The sequence below is a fragment of the Trachurus trachurus genome (genome assembly GCF_905171665.1).
Source record: "Trachurus trachurus genome assembly, chromosome: 5".
Classification (NCBI taxonomy): Eukaryota; Metazoa; Chordata; class Actinopteri; order Carangiformes; family Carangidae; genus Trachurus; species Trachurus trachurus.
This window is the reverse complement of record NC_139896.1, coordinates 26135807-26158347: the sequence shown is the minus strand read 5'-3', so window position 1 is coordinate 26158347 and position 22541 is coordinate 26135807. Positions and strand designations below refer to the sequence as shown.

General features: G+C 38.3%; 1 protein-coding gene across 2 annotated transcripts; it reads left to right on the top strand.

The window, feature by feature from the left end:
* Positions 1–4269: 4269 nt before the first annotated feature.
* igfn1.4 (immunoglobulin like and fibronectin type III domain containing 1, tandem duplicate 4) lies at positions 4270–21092 on the top strand. 2 transcript variants are annotated; one of them, XM_083972571.1, is made up of 24 exons: positions 4279–4405; positions 8864–8954; positions 9905–9928; positions 10446–10568; positions 10969–11108; positions 11807–11906; positions 12171–12249; positions 12336–12528; positions 12749–12862; positions 12992–13160; positions 13330–13602; positions 13770–13997; positions 14495–14542; positions 16388–16503; positions 16964–17105; positions 17193–17486; positions 17606–17908; positions 18230–18409; positions 18501–18629; positions 18737–18816; positions 19031–19223; positions 19815–20111; positions 20419–20745; positions 20841–21092. In XM_083972571.1, the coding sequence occupies exons 2-24, from the start codon at positions 8909–8911 to the stop codon at positions 20843–20845; spliced, it is 3603 nt and encodes a 1200-aa protein (XP_083828697.1). In that variant the 5' UTR covers positions 4279–4405; positions 8864–8908; the 3' UTR covers positions 20846–21092. The 2 variants fall into 2 exon arrangements, with proteins under 2 accessions (XP_083828698.1, XP_083828697.1); XM_083972572.1 differs by lacking the exon at positions 9905–9928 and having other exon boundaries at positions 4270–4405.
* The last annotated feature ends 1449 nt before the right edge of the window (positions 21093–22541 follow it).

The window sequence follows — 22541 nt, the reverse complement described above, 5'->3', positions numbered from 1 at the left end:
TATTTTTCCCTGAGCTGTGACTAGGGACTAGAGTTAGTTTCCTCTGCCGTTTTCTGAATGACACAGAACGTTTACTGGTCCTTCCAAAACTTACTATCTCATGGAAACTGGTGTGACAATGTGGCTACAACTGAGATAGTGTTTGTATGTGTTTAAATTATTAATCATTATGAATGACAAGGTGTAAATAAAACCAATCTGCTGAAAGTGAACTGCGGTGTCTTTTCTCAGTTGTATAACGTAAGTCTATAATGACAAGTCTGCACAGTCAATTATCAAGACCTAGAGTCTAAAGACATTTAGGTGCTTTGAACTTCTACTAACTATTATTATTATTATTATTATTATTATTATTATTATTATTATTATTATTATTATTATTATTATTATTATCATTGATATTCAGAGTGCTAGCCTACCATGCTCAGAGTGCTAATGTTTGTATGCAGAGGTAATGTTTACCAGGTTCACCTCCATAATTTTGCAAGTTTCCATCAAGTGCAGCTGAGGGCTTTGAGAGATGGTTTTGATTGAGTCATAAATCATAGAAATTGGACAAATTAAAATACTGACCTCACTGATACCACAGGAAGAAAAATCTGCTAATGAATCAAGTCATTAGGGTGCATTGTTCAGGTGCCATGAGTGTCAGTGCAAGTTTGTTACCATGCAGGATTATACATGGCTGTCATCCACAGTACCTGGCTGTGACAGAGGTTTGGACATTTGACTGGCAATGTAAAAGCATTCATCGAATTTCATGGCAGTTCATACAGTCGAGTACCTGATTTGAGTGTGAACAAAACTGTATATGATTGGCAACACTATTATTACCATTCATAGACCTTTTACCATTTTAACCTGCAGTGTGACTCCAATAACAAATACATAAAAAAAATAAATAAATAAAAAAATAAACAGTAGCCTGGCAGTCATACTTCTGTGCTCAAAGATGTCAATATTCAGACCCAGACACTGGCCTTGTCTCTGTCTATGTTTACTGTTGCATTGAGGCACAATACAACCATTCATCATTCTGTTACAACATAAACCCATGGTTGTCATAAAGCACAGCACAAAGTTCAAAATATTATTAGCCTAAAGACATACAAGCCTTTTTTTGTCAATTTAAAATTGATCAAGTATGTCTGATTTATTTGGCTATTCTTTTTTTCTTTCTTTATTTTTTTTTGATAATGTTTTTTATTGAAGGAATTGCACGTCATGGAACAAAATGATGAAAGTAAAAAAAAAAGAAGAAAAAAAATAATAAGGGCTAAGTAAGGAGGAAAAAATTAACTTTTGAGAGAGTGGGGTAAACTCACCAAAAAATAAATAAACAAATAAGAGAATTTGGCTATTCTTAACCACTGTTTGACACATAGCACATAGCTGTACTGTGAGGCATTTATTGCGCCTTTCCATTTTGCACCTTCACGTGCACTGCTTCCGTTTTGCCAACTGTCACATGGCTTCAGATTACTCTTTTACTGCGAGCATGTGTTTGCACGCTTTCAGAGGATATGGCAAGTCTATTATGGAAAGTCATAAATGATACAATTTCATGTGCATGACTAAGTGCAACCTTGCAAACAACTGCACATATTCCTGTGTAAAGTCTGGAGACACACTAATATTATCAGTGGCCACATGGCATCCTGTTATTATTGACACAACTGGGATTATTGACACAACTGGGAGTTTACATACCAACAGTATTCCGCAATGCTTTGTAGCGATATGCTTCTAAAAACGTTAAATTTCGAATAATATTGGCTGTTTGATAGTGGTATACAAAAGATATTTCCTATAACTACAAGCCACTTTCTTTCTTTGACAATGTAAACATGTAAATATATGGCGATTTTTCACAACTCAAACACTTATTCTTTTCAGTGATGCTTCAATGCAGTGTGCTTTTACAATGAAAATAAATGCAAGATAAAAAAGAAACGGGCCCGCATTGCTGAAGTAACCTTTGAACATGTTGCATATTGTTGTGTAATTGAAGCTTGTTTCGTCATTGTTTTGGATGGCAGAATTCAAAGATCCTGACTTCAGTGAACCCCCCCCTGCAATAAATGCCTTCAAGAACATTAAGCCTCTCATATCAGCTTACCGTGCCTGAGAACAGTCATAGTTCCTGTGCCGCACACCCACTTTTATTACACTGCTTGAAATATCCACACACACACAATCGTGCTCAAACTGACCATAGCTGTGTTATTACTGAGACCAGTGACTGTGATGGTTTTAAGTGCCGTCAGGCCAGACTCCATGAGGAATGTACTGTAAGTAAATGCCCTCATGATGAAAATATACTCAGTACATTTCTCAATGTAAAAAAAAAGAAGTAATGTTTGAGTGGCATTTAAAATTCTGACATGTACTGTACTAGTGAAGTCCCTCTTAATCATAACAACAATTCCATTTAAAATCATTAACATATGCAGTTGGTTTGATGTTTTTTGTTTTGTTTTTTCAAAAGGCATTAGGAGTTCTGCTGCAACTAAATTATCTGTTACTGCATGGTGATGTGAATGAGGAACAGCTGAGTAACAAAGTTGCAATATGAGGATAAATCACATCAGCTGTAACTTCAATCTGCAGACTGAGGAAGTTAAGCTCACCAATTGCAGGGAAGCAGTGAAACTCTTTGGAAAGTAGAAAGAGACTCATCTGTAAACTCCTCAGAGGAACTCTTTCCCATGGTCACACTTCTTTAAATAATGTTGACTCAAGAAGATTTACAGAGAAAAAGTTGAAGAAATCATGGGAACTGTCCTCAAAGGCTGACGTGATAACTTTTCATCAACAACCACTATTAACAGTCTTGGCACAGCTTATCAGGACGGGTGACATATTTATCATCATTACTCTCCTTTATTTCCAATCTATTAAAACAACAATTATCTCACTATATGCTTGTTCACATCTGGTCAGGCTAATAAAGTGGAAACTGCCCAAATTAAATACAAGGGAACATGCAACCTCCCTGCTGTAGGTACAGAGCTGTTTTTTTCATACTGTTTTAATGCCAACAGTGAGGCTGGTCCTTTATAGATTACCTCAAGTCATTCAAAATACCAAATTCCTCTGTTGAGGCAAATTTACATTTAAATTAGTTTCAGTAAAACTCGAGTTTTTATGCTTAATAAGACTCACAGAGCATCTTCACGTGCACCTGGTACTGAGCTTGGAATAGTTATAGCTGCTTTATTCATTACTTACTGGCCATCACCTCAGCGATAATCATTTTCTCCTGCTTTATTATTAGTTGTGAAGGTTTCACCAGGTCAGATTTTTACACAATACTCAACAATGTAGACATTTAAAATGCATATCTAATTAGTCTGCATTTTGAATCCATCAACTGATACTACTTTAAAGTGGCAGATTAATTCCAACATGATCGTAAAGTCTCTGACATGAAAAGACCTCATCTACAAGAGTTTTGTGAAGTTCAGGTCCTGTGCTCACACTGTTAAGCATAGAGCATAGACTAGTGAGACCGATGCGTACGAACTGATGAGAGTGGATGAGAGGCGAAACGTCTTCCTAGACAAATACAAGTCCAGTTGCCTACGATTCAATTTGACAGAGAGAGCACTGTTAAGCATGTTTTTAACTTTACACTATTTACAACTCCTCCGAGACCCCCTTCCCAATAAACACACTGTATTTTTAGTCGGTGTCAATAGGAGTCATTAGTGCATCTAAACATTAATCTAATGTTTTGTTGTTCTCGTAATTTCATAAGAGTGTCAACACGAGCATACTTGGCTGTCAACACTAAGCTCTGGCGTCAAAACATGTTCTTACTCAACTCCACCACCCAAGTACAATACTGAGTAACATAACACTGAAAAAACTATACCTGACTTCTATATTTCCAAATTCCAAATTCAGGGAGTGCAAAAGTTGCAAATCAAAATGAAAAAAGGATCAGGACACCAAAAACATTACAAAATACAGTGCACTCAAAATCTAATTTCACAGATACACACACATTATATTGGAGCATATGGGGCCTGTGTATAGAAATCATGATGGAAAAAATGGCTAAATTCCATTTTTTTAGGCTGAAAATGCATCTCATTTAGCCTACACGTCCTGAAGAAGCTCATGCATTTGTCAACAAGAAGCCATGGTCATGGTCATCCCTGTGTGAGGCTTGCAGCCAACCTTGGCTTTTCCTCCTCCCACCTTGCTTGAGGTTGTGATTTATGCCAAAAACAAAAAAGCAATCCCCTTTCTTGGCAGGCACCATGTCTGACAACGTGGGTGCTTGTCGCAGAGTCGTTGGCATTCCTGTAAGGATTTAATAGCTTGTAGAGCAGGGAGGCAACACTCAAATATCAGACTGGGAAGCAGAACCACTCAAGAGGATCACAGGAGGACTGAGGTAAGTTCATCATTCATCTTTACATTCAGCACCAGGATTAGGTGGAGGTGCGAAAGTATTGAGAGTGTGTTATAGACTATAACAACAAAATCATCCTGTGGCTGATTCACTCGTAACGTCTAGGTAAGAGTTTATGTGGCCAACTGTGGAAAGTGTTTGCCTATGAAAACTATTGCGCTGCCTTGGGCGGATGTGTAACAGTCCAGTGTTTAAGTTTGCCATTACTCGTATTAATACTATCCACTTTTGCTGCTCTAATGATTACACAAATCTATACTTTTTTTTCCAAAGAGAAGAAGTTTGTGATTTAAATTTAAATTAGAAGGCTTAAAGGTTGTCTGTAATATCCCATACTGTCAGTAAAAACAAATGATACAGAGGACATTAAAATAAAATATAATAGATAAAGTTTGTGAGGTCACCAGGTCTAATACATGTATTTTTTGTCAATTTGGTAACTCAAAAACATGTAATAAATATTAATAATTATATTTCTGCTCTGTGAGATACAGACAAGTACCACAAATATAATTCTTTTTAAAGGCCGATAACAGCTTGAGTTTTTTGACGACTAATTGGGTAGTCTTTCTACTCACCTAACAGAAAAAAATCTGTTTTTTATGAGCATGCTTTCTCAAACTCAGTTTGAAATTTACTACAACACTGCCAAGCTCCCCTTCTCATTTGTTTCTCCACTTTTTACTACTGCTGAAGAAAGAAAAAGATAGATCACACACCATAAGCTCTCTCCGCAACTAGGCCAAAAGAGGGCCTGGTAATAACCCAAATTAAGCAAAGCTGTCACTCTCAGCTCCTGCACATGCTCAGCATCAATGTTAATTCCGTAGATAGGCACATGCGTTCTCTATGCGGCCTTATGGTGACTTGCTTTTAATCACTTTTATGATGCCCTCAGTCTCTGAGTCTACTGTCCAGTGCTGTATTTCAGCACAGGTCACATGAAACCCATCAAATCGAGCCCTCACAGCAGGGAGGCTGTTAGTGTAGGACCATGTCAGAAGCCAAGTACACAGAACAAGTTTTGAAAGTCACAGTGGGTGTATAGCTCAAATGGTGATCGAGCATTAAATAAATGAACTTTGTACGACCTGCATTTTAGAGTTCTCCGATATTAAAAGTTAAATAGCACGCAATTTATAATCAGGGGAAGTGATCATATGTTATCATATTTAATCTAAGTATAGTTAGAGCAGACTTAGCACAGCACATTTTCTGTAACAAAGTACAGCATGAAAATATTAAATGATTAACACGGACTTTTTGCTACAGAAAAACAAACTGCAACTCCTCAATAACTGGAAGTGTAAAAACGATCAATAATATTTCAGAATGAGAATATTATACCAAAATGAGCTGGTGCACTGAGCAGGCTCCACTGCGGTGTGGCTCGCTCGTCATGTCAGCAGTGATTTACAAGCATATTAAGATGTTCGAGGTGGGATGTTCACAGTTTTATGTGGCATGTGACCTATCATATGACAATCCACTTTTCTCGTCTTCCAACAGCCGCGGACCATCGACACCCTAGAATATCACGCGCCTATACCGGGTGGTGCCTGGTTTGTGCAAATAGTATACATGAGAGAGGCTATGAGTAGCTTAACATCTGACAATGTGTCAACTTTATTAACAACGCTGTGACACTCTTTCAACAGTTTGGTAGAATGTTTGATAACGCTGCTAAATTTCATGTTTCCGGTCATTCAACTTGATAAAAATAATAATAAATAAAAGCAGAAGTTCGTCTAGTTCACTGAGTGGTGTCTGAATTGAATTTTGATCATTTGAATTGGAAATGCTCAACTTGAATAACAACAAAATTTGCATCACATAATTTGCATTGAAAAACTTTTTTTAAATCTGTATTGTGAAACATGAAATTGAAATTTAGCTTATAACTGAATTGCAGTTACTTAATTTAAAAAATCTGAATTTACTTGAAGTGTGTCACATTCACACTGCAATATTCAGTTCTCACTCTTGTGATTCTGTTTCTGCTTCAAATTCAAATGACTGAAATTTAGTTTCTAGTGAAATAATTCTGGCCATACCCCTAATTCAATTAACTGATAATATTAATGTTTGACAGCTCCATGAAATGCGTCCAGTGATCTTTGATTATAATAAACGCTGGACACATGTACTAGAGTTTGCTATCTTGAATTCAAATTTAGTTGTGAAATAACTAATTGCCTCATCAAAGCGCAGCAGCTTCTCATCCCTGCATAGAGGTAAAGGTAACAGTAAATTAGTCAGTTGGCCTTTCGGTCATTCAGCCTGTCAGTCAACCAGTGAGAGTGGCTGTCTGTCTGTTCACCTATTTACCTCCATCCACCTCTCTAGCCTGCAACCTAAGGTGACCCCTGCACTGCTTTTACAGCCTGCTCTGCTAGGAGAGCAGAGATACATAACCATGCAGAGAATGCACAATCCAATCATGCATTGTCCCTGCCATTGCTCAATTTGGCACAGAGCTATAAAGTGTTAGCTTTAAGTCAAACCGGTGTTGGGATAGCAAAATTGTTTCATAGCAAACAGCTACAGAGTTCAAACAGCACTAGCAACACTTTATTTAATTTAGTTCACAGTTTAATTCTCCCACTCACATTTATTCAGTAATGCTGCAGATCATATCCAGTCTGCAATGGGACTCAATCGCCGACTGTTTCTGTATGAATAACTCTCATATAGATTCTTTTCATCAATTTTCAATAAAACTGGTACGAAAACATTGTGTGGGGCAGACTATAATCAATAGTTTGGAACCTGAGCATCTCTACACTGGAGCTTTAAACCAAGGACCTGGGTCAACAATCAGTGCAGGGAATAAAAGGACATTTCTTGCTGCTGCCAGGAAATATATTCTAGCTCCAGGCAATGCCGCGTGTTCTCGGTCTCCTCTGCCCCACAACTAACATTTGAATCTACACTGTGATTGAGATGTAAAAGTGTGTCTCATGCAATGGAGAATCACTTGGAATATGATGAGATTTTTTGGAATATGCAGTTAAATGGAAAGTCTGTTTTTCTGTCTTTATTTACAGTTTATATGACCCTGATTGCCTACTGTGGTATTCTACTTTAAGCAAACATCCTGTTGCTATAGGTGAGTTGGGTTGTTCCAATACCCGTGATGTCAGTGCCATTGACAAACAGTTAGTAAACTTTACTCTGTAGGCAAAGACCAATTTCCAGTTAAAGCTGCCTGGCAGAGTTTTCTCGCAGACTTTCTGTTTACAGAAACAGTGCAGTGTTACACAGGAGCCTAAAAATGGCTATAAACTACTGAACTGCACAATTTTATTGACTGACGCTGACAACAGACACACTCTACACTGTATTTTGAGGTCAGTTTTGGGTGCAACAAGCAACAAGTGCTTGGATTTTCTTTGGTCTTACAATCACATACCACACTTGTGTGAAGGAAATATATGCCTAGCATGTAGTTGGCTTTCTAAACAAACAGCGACATTTCTGCAAATCCCCTTAAGCCGCAGCAACACAGAATCCATTACAATTAATGTTCCATCCATCTATTTCAGTGAAGTGACATTTGTCATTCTAAATTTAGTCGCCATGTGGGTAATGAAAGATTGCTATGTACAAGTAGAGATCGCTGCTACGAATGGAAGTGACAGATCATAAAAAATGTTAATTTATAAGCATGTAATCATTTGAACATCAAGCCAGCACAGCGCAGCTTAAACAGACAACAAAAACTCCTGAATAACGATAGATCAAGCCTGGTAAGAAATTACATCATGAGGTTGAAATCCTACACCGCGGCTCTAATTTTAAGAGGATTTTATTTTTAGGGAATGTGATAACCCTCGGTATACAGCAAGCAGCTGCATGGCAAGCAGCCGCAGATGATCATGTTTATGTGTCTTTTACGACATACTGGGCGTCTGCAGTCGAACCATAGCAGTCGAACCAAAGGTAACACACGGTCAACTTTTCTTTAAATGGAGGCAAACGTTTACTTTCATGCCTGTTTGGCAAAGCAGCGATTGTTTTTTGAATAATAATGAGTCCCTCCAGCAACCTGGCTGTGATCTTCCAAAACACAGCAATTAAAACAAATTTAACCAAGCTTGGCAATTCTTTAAGAGCTTGGTAATTTTGTATAATCTCTGCAATATTTCAACATGAAAAGATCATACTGTATTGGAAGAGCACATTGCACTTACGTAATCCAATAAAGAATCTGTCAAACCTCAAAACTTTCTTGGCACCAGTGGAGGCTCTGGGCAGGGCTTCTGCCTGCCCGGAATCCTTCAACAAATAGTCTTTTCTATAATATCACACTTGAAAGCCACTGGTGAGTTATTTATTATATTCTGAGAGAATAAGAAGCAAGAAAGTCTCCCCTGCTGTTTGAATAGATCAGTAGAGCTGTAATTGCTGTACTTAACTGCCCTCCATCATCTCTTGCAGTTGGGGGAATCTTGCTAAATCCATCCAGGAATCAAAGGACTCGCAATGTTTCGAAAATCAAAAGTGACGGCTGGGACAGCCACTGGCCAAGGTGAGCACTGAAGAGTGATCTTATTTTCTACAGGAGGCTTCAAAGAAGAACATCCAATGACAAGCTAGCGTGTGATGTTTATTTTTGTTCTTTTATTCAAAACTCTGAGATCCATTAGCAACACAGAGGTGACAAGAAACCAAATAAAAACCTGTAATCTGAAGCTGGAGGGAGGGAAAATGAAAAAGAGTCTTCTCAAAGAATTAGTGGATATTACCAACCTTAAATCTAATAGGAACCTTGATTCTTTCCCCTACTACTGTATAATATCACTCCAACTAGTAAAATGTCATTACTGAGTCACACTGTTATGAACTTAATACAGTTGCTCTTCCTAATGTCCTGATTTCCACTGATCCAGGCTATATGAGAGGTAATATAACATTTCCAGATCCCAGTTTGAGAGAATGAGTTTGGCAAGGAGCTCTATTAATGAATAAATCTGAAGGAGTTGTGAATATATGTATTCACTTTTTGCATTTGTGTATTTTTGTGATTATTTGTTCTATAGGAAACCTCGATCTTACAGAGTTTAGCATATGCTTTCATACTCTAACAGTAGTACTATTCAAATTAGACTTATCCTGTTCACCAGATGCAATTTGCCCATCAGGAAACACATTTAGACTGTACAACAGCATCTATTCTAGACCAACAGGAGCTCATACAGTAAAGAGATTGTATGCATGTAATGGTATTACACAACATACATCACATCACTGTGTTTGACTTGGACAACAATGTTTACAGAAATGCTGGAAATATTACATTATTTAACCTTGTGTTAATGTGATCTAGCCTCAGCTGCCAACTCTTACAATTTAGCCATTCAGCACATTATATGCTTCTTCGGTATTTTATTTTCTGTCCCACAGTTTAATGATTTTAGTCTAATCCATACTGCAATGCTGACATGTGCTGTATATGCTCTTTAACATGTGCCTTATCAGGTCCCGATGAAGATGGTAAAGAAGGTAGGCTTAGGGTACAACAGAGAAACCGAATAACAGATGGTTTCTATTCCAACTGCACACGAAGGCATGAAAAAGTGATATGCAATTAATTCATAATACAGTGTATGAACATTCATACATTGTGTGTGCGGATATGTAGGAGCATCTTCTCTACATATCTGTACTGAGGTTGGATTTCAGGCATGGACTCCTGAGGTTACCGTTTTAAAAAGATAAAAAAAGGTATTGAAATGTAAATGTACAATGATGTCAGACAACCGTCTACACCTGAGCCACATGTATACATACATACATACATGTATGTAACATGTATGTGTACTGTCTAGATCCAAATGACGATAGACTGAGTTAACATGAAACATTCTAATACGTGATGTATTAGAATGAGTTTCTGCATGGTTTATGTGAGTGATGATTTGATTACAAAACAACAACCTTGAAGGATATTCATTTTCATTATTTTCTATGCTAAAGCGTCAACTGTATCATCACTGACTTCCTTTTCTAATGCTCACAGTGGGGATCAAGAAAAAATCTAAGGTCCCCGGGGTGATGATTACACAATATATTGAGACGTTGCCAGAGGGAAAGAGCCATCCAGACTTCACCCGCAAGCCAATTGCTTTGACCATCCAAGAGGGTAGGACTGGTAGCCAAAGAGTCATTTTAAACATTAATACCACGTAATATTCCAAGGTGGATTTTGCATGACTCTGCATAATGGATAAAACCCATTTAAATATTGTGTGAGGCCAGCAGGAGCAGAGCCCTGCCATTCAACACCTTGACTCCTGTGTAAGTCAGATAAAACTAAACACGCACTGACAATGATTTAAAAGCAAGAGGAGCTACAAGACAAGAGTACAACATAATCTATTTTTACACTATCATAAAAATTAAAAAAAAAAAAACTCTCCACAGTTTGTAATTCTAAATTCATTTGTATTTGCTGTCTTTCCAAAGAAAAATAATAAAGGTCACCTTATGCTGTTATGTTGTTTTTCTGTTGTTGTTGTTGTTGTTGTTGTTGTTTTTTGCAGGGAAATTTGCTTTTTTTAAAGCCATTGTCACTGGAGACCCAACGCCGACTGTGTCATGGAGCAGGAATAATGGAGATGTGTCTGATACATCAAGATACCAGACCAAATACGATCCCAATTCCAATGAGCATACATTCGAGGTAAGTGATACAAGCTATCAAATAACAGTGACAATACAGCAACATGCTGATGTAAAGCAGCTATAGAAATAGCACAGAGGAACATATAAATAGAAAGAGACAGAGAAAGAAAAGGAGAAGAAATAATGATTTGATAACATCAAGGTCATACAGACATCCCACCCATTGGCTTGCTTTGCTAATTACATTTTCAACAATAGGGGGATTTAATCCAGAGAGGAGCACAATCTACTAAAGTTATAACTTTAGTAGATTGTGCTCCTCTATAGCACATTTCTCCAAATGCACAATGAAACAAAACTTAAATCAATTGTTTTAAGTAACATCTAATATGCTGGGAATGAGAAAAAGTTTGGAACCACAGCTAAACTACAATAACTTTATTTATATAGCACTTTTAATAACAGTAATACAAAGTGAAAAAAGAAATAAAACTAGAGATGAGGTAAAGACAATTAAAAAATAAAAACTGTTTAAATAAAAATCTATGACACAAAGAGAAAAGTTTAAAGAGGAGATTACGAATAAACTGAAGACTGTGTCAGCAGGCGTAGTGAGGAGGCTCTAATAGCAAATAGCCTGGAAACTGGGGCACAGAACGGGTTTAAATAAATCAGAGAAGTATGTAGGTACTGTATGAGCCTGATGAGCAACGATATTTTGGACTCACTGTATTTAACCTGTGTCTTATCTTCCAGATGCCTAATGTTAAGCCAGATCAAGCCGATACCTATAAATGCTTTGCCACAAATGAATTTGGACAAGCCATGGTCACAGTTGTTCTGAATGTTATTGAAGGTAAGGACGGTTGACACTTGCTATGCAAAGTGAAATCACAAATTCATGTTAGTAGTAAAACAAAGTAATCTAATAGGCAGCATGCCCATTCAGTCATTCTCCCACATCTACTTGCAACCACTTGTATCCAAATTTAATACTTCTCTACTTCATAACCTTGAGTGTATTACACTTACTCCCGTAGTTATCACTCCACAGTCCCTCTGTGTGCTATTTAATTATGTGGCTGTATAATAATTGAAGTGCCCTCATTTCTGTTCTCAGTCGGTTTCAAAAAGAACAAAGCACAGCAACCAGCAGAAGCCGCTGATGTGGACTTTAAGAAGGTGCTAAAAAGGAAAAGGTGAGTTTCAGTTACTACATGCAGAATTTATACAATGCAGATTTACATGACAATTAACTACCAATTAAACTTATTTTAATTTCCAGTAAAGTCCGTCCCAAAAGTGAGGAACCTGCGAAAAAAGAAGGGGACATCGATCCGAGATTTTGGGAGTTGCTAATGAGCGCTGATAAAAAGGACTATGAGAGAATCTGTGCAGAGTTTGGAGTCACTAACTTTCGCTGGATGCTCAAGCAACTGGGTGAAATGAAGAAGGAAAGGGAGGAAGAACAAGCTGTGGTGAGGGATTTATTGTAATTGAATATCCATTTGTTAGCTTTTATTTAAATTACAGGACTTGACGTTGACGTTGCACTCAGATAATTTGTTTATTTATTTTATTTTAAAAAAAGCTAATTTCAGTGACATGAGGTAATTTCTGTATCTGTTAATTCAAAATAATGTCTATTTGATTTTAGTTGAATATTTTCATTCTGTACTCATTCTGTTTTTGTCCCAGTTCGTCAAAAGCCTATCAAATCTGAGACCTATTCAGGTCAATGCAGATGGCACGGCATCCTTCGAGATTGACATGGACCTTCTTGACCAAAGCAGCTCGATATTCTTATACAAGGTTAGTGTGGGAACACAATAACAAGCCGTAGCAGCTCTTCAACATAATACTGCATCACAGGTTAGCGAGGTGTCATCCTATCAATAATCCCAGAGGTAAATTACATTGTACTGTATATTTCCTTGACAGGATGGTGTAATGATACCATATACAAAGGAGTTGGGAGATAAGATGAAGCACTGCCTGAAAAGAGTGGGGAGAAAGTATACTTTCAGTATGAGGGATCTCATGCCTGAAGATGCAGGACTGTACCAGTTGGATGTAGGGGATGTGAATATGTTTTCCACTGAATTTAAAAGTAAGTTGGACACATGGGAAATTAAAAGCTTCAATTTAATTAAAATATGTTTTTGTTGCATAGGAAAAGTGGTTGCAGTTAACTGTATGAACTGTGTTTTCATAATGATCATTCATGCAGATATAACAAATTATTTAAGATAAAACTAAGCACTTGTTTTTTTATTCAGTCCCCATGGTGGATTTCTTGGTGAAGATTCAGGAAGTGAAGGCGGTGGAGAGAGAGGACGCTGTGTTTGAGTGTGTCCTGTCAAATCCCTTCTCCAGGATTTTGTGGTTTGGCAAGAATATGCCACTGGAGCAAGGGGATAAATATGATATTGAAGTCTCTGAGGACAAGCTCATTCACAGGCTGGTGGTCAAGGACTGCATGGTGGTAGACAAAGGAATTTACTCTGCCTGTGCAGGAATAAAATCTTGCAATGCATGGCTTGTCGTTGAAGGTAAGATAAACCCCATCAAAATCTGATAACCGAAAATAACCAGTAATGGATAATAAATACAAAGGATCTTTAAATGACAGAAGTGAACTGCATTTCCTTGAATTTCATCAAATTAATTTAGGCTTTGATGTCATAATATGTTTGTTTGTTTTTTTTACTCAAATTAGCGGACAAAGATGCACAAAAGGGCAAAAAATCTGCGAGGAAAACAACAAGGGCGGGAGGATCTGATGTGGACTTACTGAAAATTGCCCAAGAGCAACAAGTAAAATTAGAGAAAGAAAGAGAAGAAAGAAAAGAACAAATTCAAGCTGCTAAAGAAGCTGCAGCTGCAGCTCCACCTGAAACTCCTACAGCTCCTGCAACCACTAAAGCAGCAAAACCCTCTGAACCAAGTAAGAACATCACCTGTAAGCTTCCTGCTTAACAACACAGTCATGTTGGCTGGTCATTAGAAATCCAAGGTCCTGCAGTGTAGTCATGACTAAGGTCTATGTTAATCAAAGCAGTTATTTCTGACATGATTATTGACTTATACCTATTCAGTGATCTCTCGTTCATATTACTCTGTTCCTTTTGAATCTATTATGGTTCCTAACGTTCTCTCCTTGCAAATGTCAGTAACCCCTAACCCTAACCCTGTTGGTCTGACAAAACAAGACATTTGAAGACCACAGGACTCGGGTTTGTGCATTGCGCCATTCTCTGACACTTCTTAGAAAGAAAAAAAACAAACAATGAATGAACATATTGAAACCATTGGGATTTAAATAATAATTGTTAAATGTATTGACAAATCATGGGAACCTTTATTGAATCAATTTGTTTGTAACATTATGCTAACTTGTTGACATGGCAACCACTGACTAGTTTTCATGGCTCACAGAAGCAGCAGACACAGGAGCAGGGGACTCATCAGGTGCAGGTGGAGCGGGCATGGGTAAGAAGCTTGAACAGTTTATTCGTTTGTTTTTTTTTTCTTAAGTCCAAGCTAAATATGACAGTAATGTTACAAATGACGTGTTGAGTTGTCAGTTCTTCATTCAAAGGGGGGATTTTAGTGTGATAAAAGCCCGTGCATCAAAATGTTGAGGTCAGTGTAATGTTTGTACTTTATTCTATGTTGTGTTGTCAGCTCAAAATGTGATTGGCTGCCTCTATATGGTCAGATTACAGATTTCTTAGCATGGTTAGATGGACGGGGTAACATGAGGCTACACAGTCATGTACAATGGTCTGCAGCTTAAATGTCAGTTTCATGTGTTGGGTTATGATGTTTAATGTTGAATTGTGCCGGGGAAAAAAAGAAAGAAAGAAAAATAAGTAAGGTATAGAAAATCTGAATCAAAAAGTGCAGAGTCATTTCACCTATCCATAATTTAATCTTTAAAAGGTAATATTTACATTTTGAGATGCAACAACTTTTCATTGCAAAGAAATTCATGTCTGCCTATGAAGACTATGAAGCAGCTGACAGGAGGAATGTCGTTTTAGCAGTTTGATATAACCTCCTATGGTACCCGTCAGGGAGCTTTTTTACACTTCATGAGCCTTAGAAACATTAGACTTCAAAATAATAAGAGGAGCTGATACCAACAATAAAAATAAAATCAAAGATGTTTTCATGTTATCTGTGATCACTGATAGGTCACACATCAGCAGCAACTGGAGGTTCGGGAAGCGGTAAGGGAGACAATGGTTGAACAAAGAAAAATGTGTGGAGTAATTTCCTGAATCAAGTTTAAATGACTTACTGTTTTTATTGCTGTTATCCACTCAGCTGGGGACACCAGTGGCGGTGAAAAGCTTGGTCAACCACATGCAGATACAGGAGGCGGTATGCCAGATTTTTAACACTGAACAGTAGAAGAACAGCATAGATATTATAAGACTAATAATAGACAAAAAACTTCATTTGCTTTAGAGTTTTAAAATTAACAAAACGACTCCTCCAAATAATTTCTTAAGAAAGAAATTATTGTGTCCTCTGTGACAGCTGTAGTTCCGCTGTAGTTTCTTTTTTTAGTCAAATACCAAGCACTAATTCAATTCCACATGTATAATAACTTAATAAATAACTTCATTTGCTTTAGAGTTTTAAAATTAACAAAACAACTCCTCCAAATAATTTCTTAAGAAAGAAATTATTGTGTCCTCTGTGACAGCTGTAGTTCCGCTATAGTTTCTTTTTTTAGTCAAATACCAAGCACTAATTCAATTCCCATTAATTTTTAATTAATGGGAGGGTGTGAACTAACATCAAAGTCCTTTATAACCAGCATGTGAAAAAATATCCTTAACACATTTATCTTAACATACTACTGAGCCAAAGACCCACACTGGGCAAATGTGTGTTCATGTTTTCAAAGAGACTTGTAAGTCCATCACATTTCTGTTAACAAAATGTGGAAAGCTTTATGTTAGCTGCTTGAAACTGTTCTCACTTTGATGTCATTAACTTGCTTACTGTAATTTCTGTTCAATTTCCTAGCCAGATAACACTGATCCACTGTAGAAGTCATGCACTGTATAAATGTCTTTTCTCACTTTTTACACACTGCATGACGCCTTGAAAGGTTTGGAAATTCTTTCCCAAACCATTCAAAGCATACAGTAGCTTTGACCTTTGTCTTTATTCAAAATATAACCATGACCTTGTCCACAGGAAAACATTGGTCTTGATGAACAATTTAACCAGCAAATTTATTACTGAGTAAAAAACAGAGGCATGCACCACTTGAACATGCAAAGTGGAGAGTAACTTTTCTTTTCTCATGTTGTCCAGAGCTGGGAATTACCAGTGGGCTCTCTGATGTTTATGCTCTTCGTGATAAACCGGCTGAATTAAATGTTAAAATGAACATGGACTGTGATGGCTCTTGGTTTAAAGATGGAGAGCAGGTAAAGTGCATAAATAACTACACCTGAAATTGCAAAATTTTAAGTGTAGTCCAAATTGATTGCATTTATTTAATTCAACAACACAATAGTCAGCCAAACTTTTAATCACTTAAAGCAGAAGTAAGCGATCCGGTTGTTTAGGCTAACTTCTTGTCAGCCGATGGAGTTAGCAGTCCCCGCCCTTGTCCCTACGTCACCACATTCACGCGCATCCCTTGGCTGCACACGGCTGGAGGATACAAGGAAAGTTTTCTCCTCGGCTTACAGCAGAGCAGAGTGACTGACAGACCCTTGTTTCAGACCAAACACTCTATATAAGTGATTGCCGTCGGAAGATATGACTATTTAAGACTTATATTAAACACAAACATTCCGCTTACTTCTGCTTTAATTTCCTTTTTTAATATTGTAATGAAATACAAAACGGTATCTACTTCCCTTCCCTTTTGATTTGCAATAGTTAAAGTCGGGTAACGCGATGACGATAGCCAAAGATGGAGATTCTCACAAACTGACGATTAAGAGCTGCAGAGATGACGACACTGGACTTTATCGTTTTGTATCAGGGGAGCAAAGTACACAAGGAAAGGTCACTGTTGGAGGTATAACTCACTTCTTATTGCACAACATGTTTGTAATGACACAAGTGTTCCTGTGCATTGAATTGAATTCCACTTTGTCCTTTTCAGATGTACCTGGATTTGACCCTGATGACCTTCACAAGTTCTCCAAGCCTGTGATAGTCAGAGTGGGGCAGAACGCTGCTTTCAAGATGCCCTTTACTACCCAGGAGTCTTTGACAGTCAGTTGGTTTAAGGATGGTACTGAGATCAAAGATGGAGGAGGCGTTAAGATTGTGAGGGAACCCAATCACAGCCGACTGCTGCTCAGAGACTGCCTGCGGACAGACGCAGGGGAAATAAAGATCCAACTCAAAAACCCGTTTGGGGCCGTGGAGGCCACATCTCAGCTTATTGTGCTTGGTAAAAAAAAAAAAAAGAAGAGGGATCTAATAAGAAAAGTTGAAAATACTGAGACCTTCACCTTACTATGTATCATTTTTGTGTTGCTACATTTAAAATTTAACATGTTTTTAAAACAGATCGCCCAGGCCCACCTGAGGGTCCGGTGGAGACTACTGAAACAACCTCAACTATAATTGAGATCAAATGGAACCCTCCCAAAGACGACGGAGGCTCGGCTGTCACCAACTATATTATAGAGCGACAGCAGGCGGGCCAGGCTCTGTGGGCAAAACTTGGGGATGTCTCAGCTGACAGGACCTCCTTCAGAGACAGGAATGTGACTCATGGAAAGAGATACAACTACCGCATCTATGCGGAAAACCCCGAGGGTCTCAGCGACGCCCTGGAGACAACTGATAGCATTATGGCTGGCATAATGAGTGAGCATGGAAAAGAGAATTCTCATTTAGCATTCCTCAGCAAAACCATGTTAATCTCCCTCAGGTTGTAATAAATGGAAATGCCTTTGGATAGGTTTGTTTTGATTGTTTCAAACTGTTTATCATCAACACTATTTAGCTGCAGCAGAAAAGCTCTCTTTTATCATTGCAATAATGGTCACTACATCTCCAAGAGGAATTGTTTGCAATATCCTGCAGTAATAACATGCAGATGTCCTTGATTTATTCTATGTCTTTAATTACTTCTTAATTATTTCTAATGAGCTTACTTGATTAATTAGACTACTTGTCATTCCTTAGTACTCTCCGGTCCACCCGGTGCCCCCACTGTGGTCAGTGCCTCTAAGACCTGTATCAATTTGACCTGGACGCCCCCAGTGGACGACAGAGGAGTACCGATTATTGGTTATCAACTGGAGAAGCGGAAGAAGGACACGCATCAGTGGATTGCCCTGAATGCACTTAATGAACCTATTGAGGGTTGGTCAGAATAAAAATGTATGATCGTATGTTGATTAAAGGAAAAATGTTCCTTTTCTGACTTTTCCTTGCTATCTGTGTCACTTACTAGATGTGAAGTATGCAGTTAAAGACGTCACTGAGGGATCAGAGTACGAATTCAGGGTTTCGGCAATCAATGAGTCTGGATCCGGAGACCCCAGCCCTCCATCTGCAATGGTGTGCGCAAAGAATCCCAACAGTAAGTGTTACACACCCTGGCTGTGCATATTAATGATTTAAATGTGTCATTGCCCTGCAAATTCTTTGTTTTACGTCTACATTTCATGTTTTGTGTTTTCCATCAAGTGAGACCTCATTTCAAAGACCCAGAGGATTTCATTGTCATCAGAGCGGGAAATTCTGCACGTATCAAAATTTGCTATGAGGTATGGATAAACCTAAAATCTGGTTTGCATACAGAGTCCCTGTTCCTTGGTATAAATCTTAAATCTGCCTTTTCAATCAGTTCCACATGCTGGATTTCACACCCTCATTTCAACCATGTCATACTTCTGAATGATGAGTTTACCACAGTGTGACATGACTGCATATAGCCATGCCTCACAGTTTATCTCATTTATCTGACATTGATGTCTCCAGGCTGAACCTCCACCCCAGATCACCTGGCTGAAAGATGATGAGCCAATAGCTCCGTGGATTAGTGTCATCAATACAGAGGGAATGTCTCAGCTAGTTATTCCCTCATCAAAGCGGTCAGACTCAGCCATCTACACCATCAAAGCCAAAAACTCAGTGGGCGAGGCCTCATTCGACATTGAAGTTAGAGTCACAGGTAACAGAGCAACACTGTGTAGTGTTATGTAGATAAGTGTAAAACAAAATATGAGAACAGTAGTCAAATATTTCTGCACAGACGCTGGTGCTGGCAGTTTATTTGTGCTTATATTACCCACATGAAACAAACCTCAGGTCTTTAACTGAGGAATTAACCTGCCTAAATTGAGGGACTAATTTAATTGCATTGTGTTCATCTGGTCAGGAAAGCATCAGCTGTATTAACACTGGACAACAGTGGGTGGGTAATATTTTGTCAATTAAATGCCAATAACACACAAATGTATTGGCAACCCTAATTAACACTGAATGCTTCTAGGAGGAATGAGAACCATAATTCCTACTGTGTGCTACGCAGTAATAGGATGTGATTAACTTATAACAGCTGTTAAATTAAAATGCAACCCTAATAAAAACCCTCATAGGAGTGAAATGCCTCCTGAGTATGATAACATTACATTACGATCCACTATAGCCAAATTACAAAGAATGAATGAATATCGCTCACAAAAGGAAAGAAAATAGGGCAAAGGTTTAACAGCAGATTTTTTTTTCTTGTCTCCATAACGTATTCTTCACTCGTTCCCAGATGAACCCAAGAGTCCAGGGCCGGTGGAGTTAGAGCAAACAGTCTACGGCAAAGTGCTGGTATCCTGGACTGCATCTCCGGACGAGGAGCTCGACGATCGCGTGTACTATGTGGTGTCCCAACTCGACTCCACCACCAGAATGTGGAAGACAGTGGCAGACCGCCTCTTTGCTCACTCATACACAGCCAACAACATCCTTCCCGGGGTAGAGTATCATTTCCGGATCTACGCCAAGAACGACGTGGGGCTCTCAGATCCATCTCGGTCACCTACATGGGGCGCTAATTGTAACAGAGGTGTGTTACTGAGCAGGTCCTATTCAGTTATGATTGGTCATATAAGGTGTAAAGAAAACACTGGGAGAGAGTGGTGGTATGTTTTATGGATATGAACAACACAGAACCCACACTGCTGCAGTTGTTTCTATGGTTTTCTACATACCAATAAATATTTACTATTATTCATATCGCTACAGCTCATCCGGCATTCTCCTTTCCTGAACTCCGTTTATCTTGCATCTTGAAATCAATCAATGGACTTTTGACCATTTCTCAGCCATTCTTAATGCTAAATCCAAGTTTTCTTTGTTATTTTCTGTTTAAGTTCAAATACCTTCTAGTGGAGCAAATTTGTCAGAAGTCTGCTTGGAGAGGCCTCCATCCATCCTGGTTCCTCTAAAAGTCCACACCCCGCCTAAAGGTTACCAACTCTTCATGACCTGCGCTGTCCGAGGATGCCCCACACCCAGCGTTTCCTGGTACCTGGACGACATCTGCATCAACTCAGACAACAACTACTACATCACCAACGCATTTGGTGTGTGCTCCATGTATATCCTCAGAGTGCGACAAAAAGACGGCGGCGAATACAAGGTGGTCGCAGTCAACTCTTTCGGCAAAGCTCAGTGTTCAACTAAACTTGTGGTTAAAGGTAAGATTTAACTTGGATTCATTCTTTATTAGAAATCAATGTTATGATGATTTGTTCTCATAAAATTTGTTTTTCTTTCTGCTTTTTCTCCACAGATTAAAAATTGACGTGAATGTTCAATGCAAGTTTTCCTGTCAATGGGATAATTTAGAAAGTAAGGGAGCAGAATGTTTTAGTTCACTGCAAAGACTTCATTGAAAAGATGTTGGATATGAAGGTAAAATTATAAGAGTCTAAATCCTAATTTATTTTAATTTATTTGAAAGGCAACAATATTGTTACCCTGTCATCAGAAATAACTGTTGTGATTGGAAAAATGTTCATGCTGTTAATTGCAATAAACGAACAATGTTACATCTGTGTAATGTACTTTTTTTGCTTGTTTGCTCTCTGAATTAGCTTTCATACTTTATTTTCTAAATCATGTCCAATAACTGAACAGAAACAAACTCAGTAGCCATCATTAAGGAAGCAACAGATGTTTCCAGCATGTGTTTCCAGCAGCACATGGCTCCAATATCTGAGTGCATGACACCACGCACATTGCAGTACCACATTAAGCCTTTATGAAATGAGGGCCCATTTTCATTGCTTTTCCATATATATATCCGCCTGAGCTCCCAGTAAATTGTCTATAAAAGGATTCTTGGCTGCAAATGTTACATTAATTAATCATTTGTATATTTATGGTTAGATAACCATTAAAGTAAGTAGTTACCCCCCACCACTATGTATAGATGAGAAAGAAATACTTATACAGTACACGTTGTACCTCTACATTATACTGTAATGGTAAGGTCAAGACAAATCAAGTCCATCATGTGCGTATGTCTAATCACTGCTGGATATAACCTCTTCACCCGGTACAGTACCACAGCCAAGATGCCATAACACAACTTTATGTAAGAGTGAATAAAGCAGAGACATTCCTCTTGATAATATTCAGCACAGTAATAAATGCACTTGTTTTATGTAAAAGTGCTTACCTCATTTGCGCTGCCAGGTCAGGGGTTATATTTGTGTTTTCTCTCGTGTCATCAGGCCTTTCTCCCAGTTATGCCGCAGAAGTTTTTATGAGGCCGGGGGTCACTATTCAAACTGGTTGGACAAATCATGCTTGTTTAACCTCTGACAATATGAACTGGAAATCCTGCTCGGTACATTGGGTACGACACACTGCCACCGCCGCTGCCACCATCATGTGCAGCCATCTTTTTATAATGCCACCATGGGCCCAATGTGACTCTCTGAATACCACAGGCACGCCGAGAAGAATTTGCGTTGATGCTTCTGGAGGCTAATTGGAACAGCCGATTCATTTATATCAACCAGGGGATTGTTTTACCAAATAAAATGTCTCATGTTAATGTTTACTATCCAATAAAGTCGATAGTAAAGTGATCATATGACCAAAGACCTTGTGAAGCTGCCAGTCAAAAGCCTTTGGTGAGATGCTTAGACTCCTGCTCTACATGGTTATTGTGAATCCACGAGTCATGAAGTCTCAACGTCAAGCACAGTGACATCCATCACTAATACGACCCACAAGAAAGTTTGATAAAATTCATCACAGTAATGAATCTAACAGGATGTAAATCCCATACAATATATGACACTGCTGCTGCTTTTATATTGTCAATCGTAATGGTGGAGACCTGTTGACTGGATGTTTCTGATACCAGATTAAATGAACAGTCATAATGTATTTCCATTGCCAGCTCCAAAGTGATCGCTTTCATGGGGATGGGTAAGATGAACCACCACCCTCTACCCCTGCTGTAATATTGGTTTTTACC

Bases quoted from the DNA above. Each gene is read 5' to 3' on its own strand.
- igfn1.4 (XM_083972571.1), top strand. From the start codon at position 8,909: ATGTTTCGAAAATCAAAAGTGACGGCTGGGACAGCCACTGGCCAAG. The intron at 11,907-12,170 runs GTAAGGACGGTT...TTCTGTTCTCAG, and splicing joins TGTTCTGAATGTTATTGAAG to TCGGTTTCAAAAAGAACAAA. The intron at 12,529-12,748 runs GTGAGGGATTTA...TTTTTGTCCCAG, and splicing joins GGGAGGAAGAACAAGCTGTG to TTCGTCAAAAGCCTATCAAA.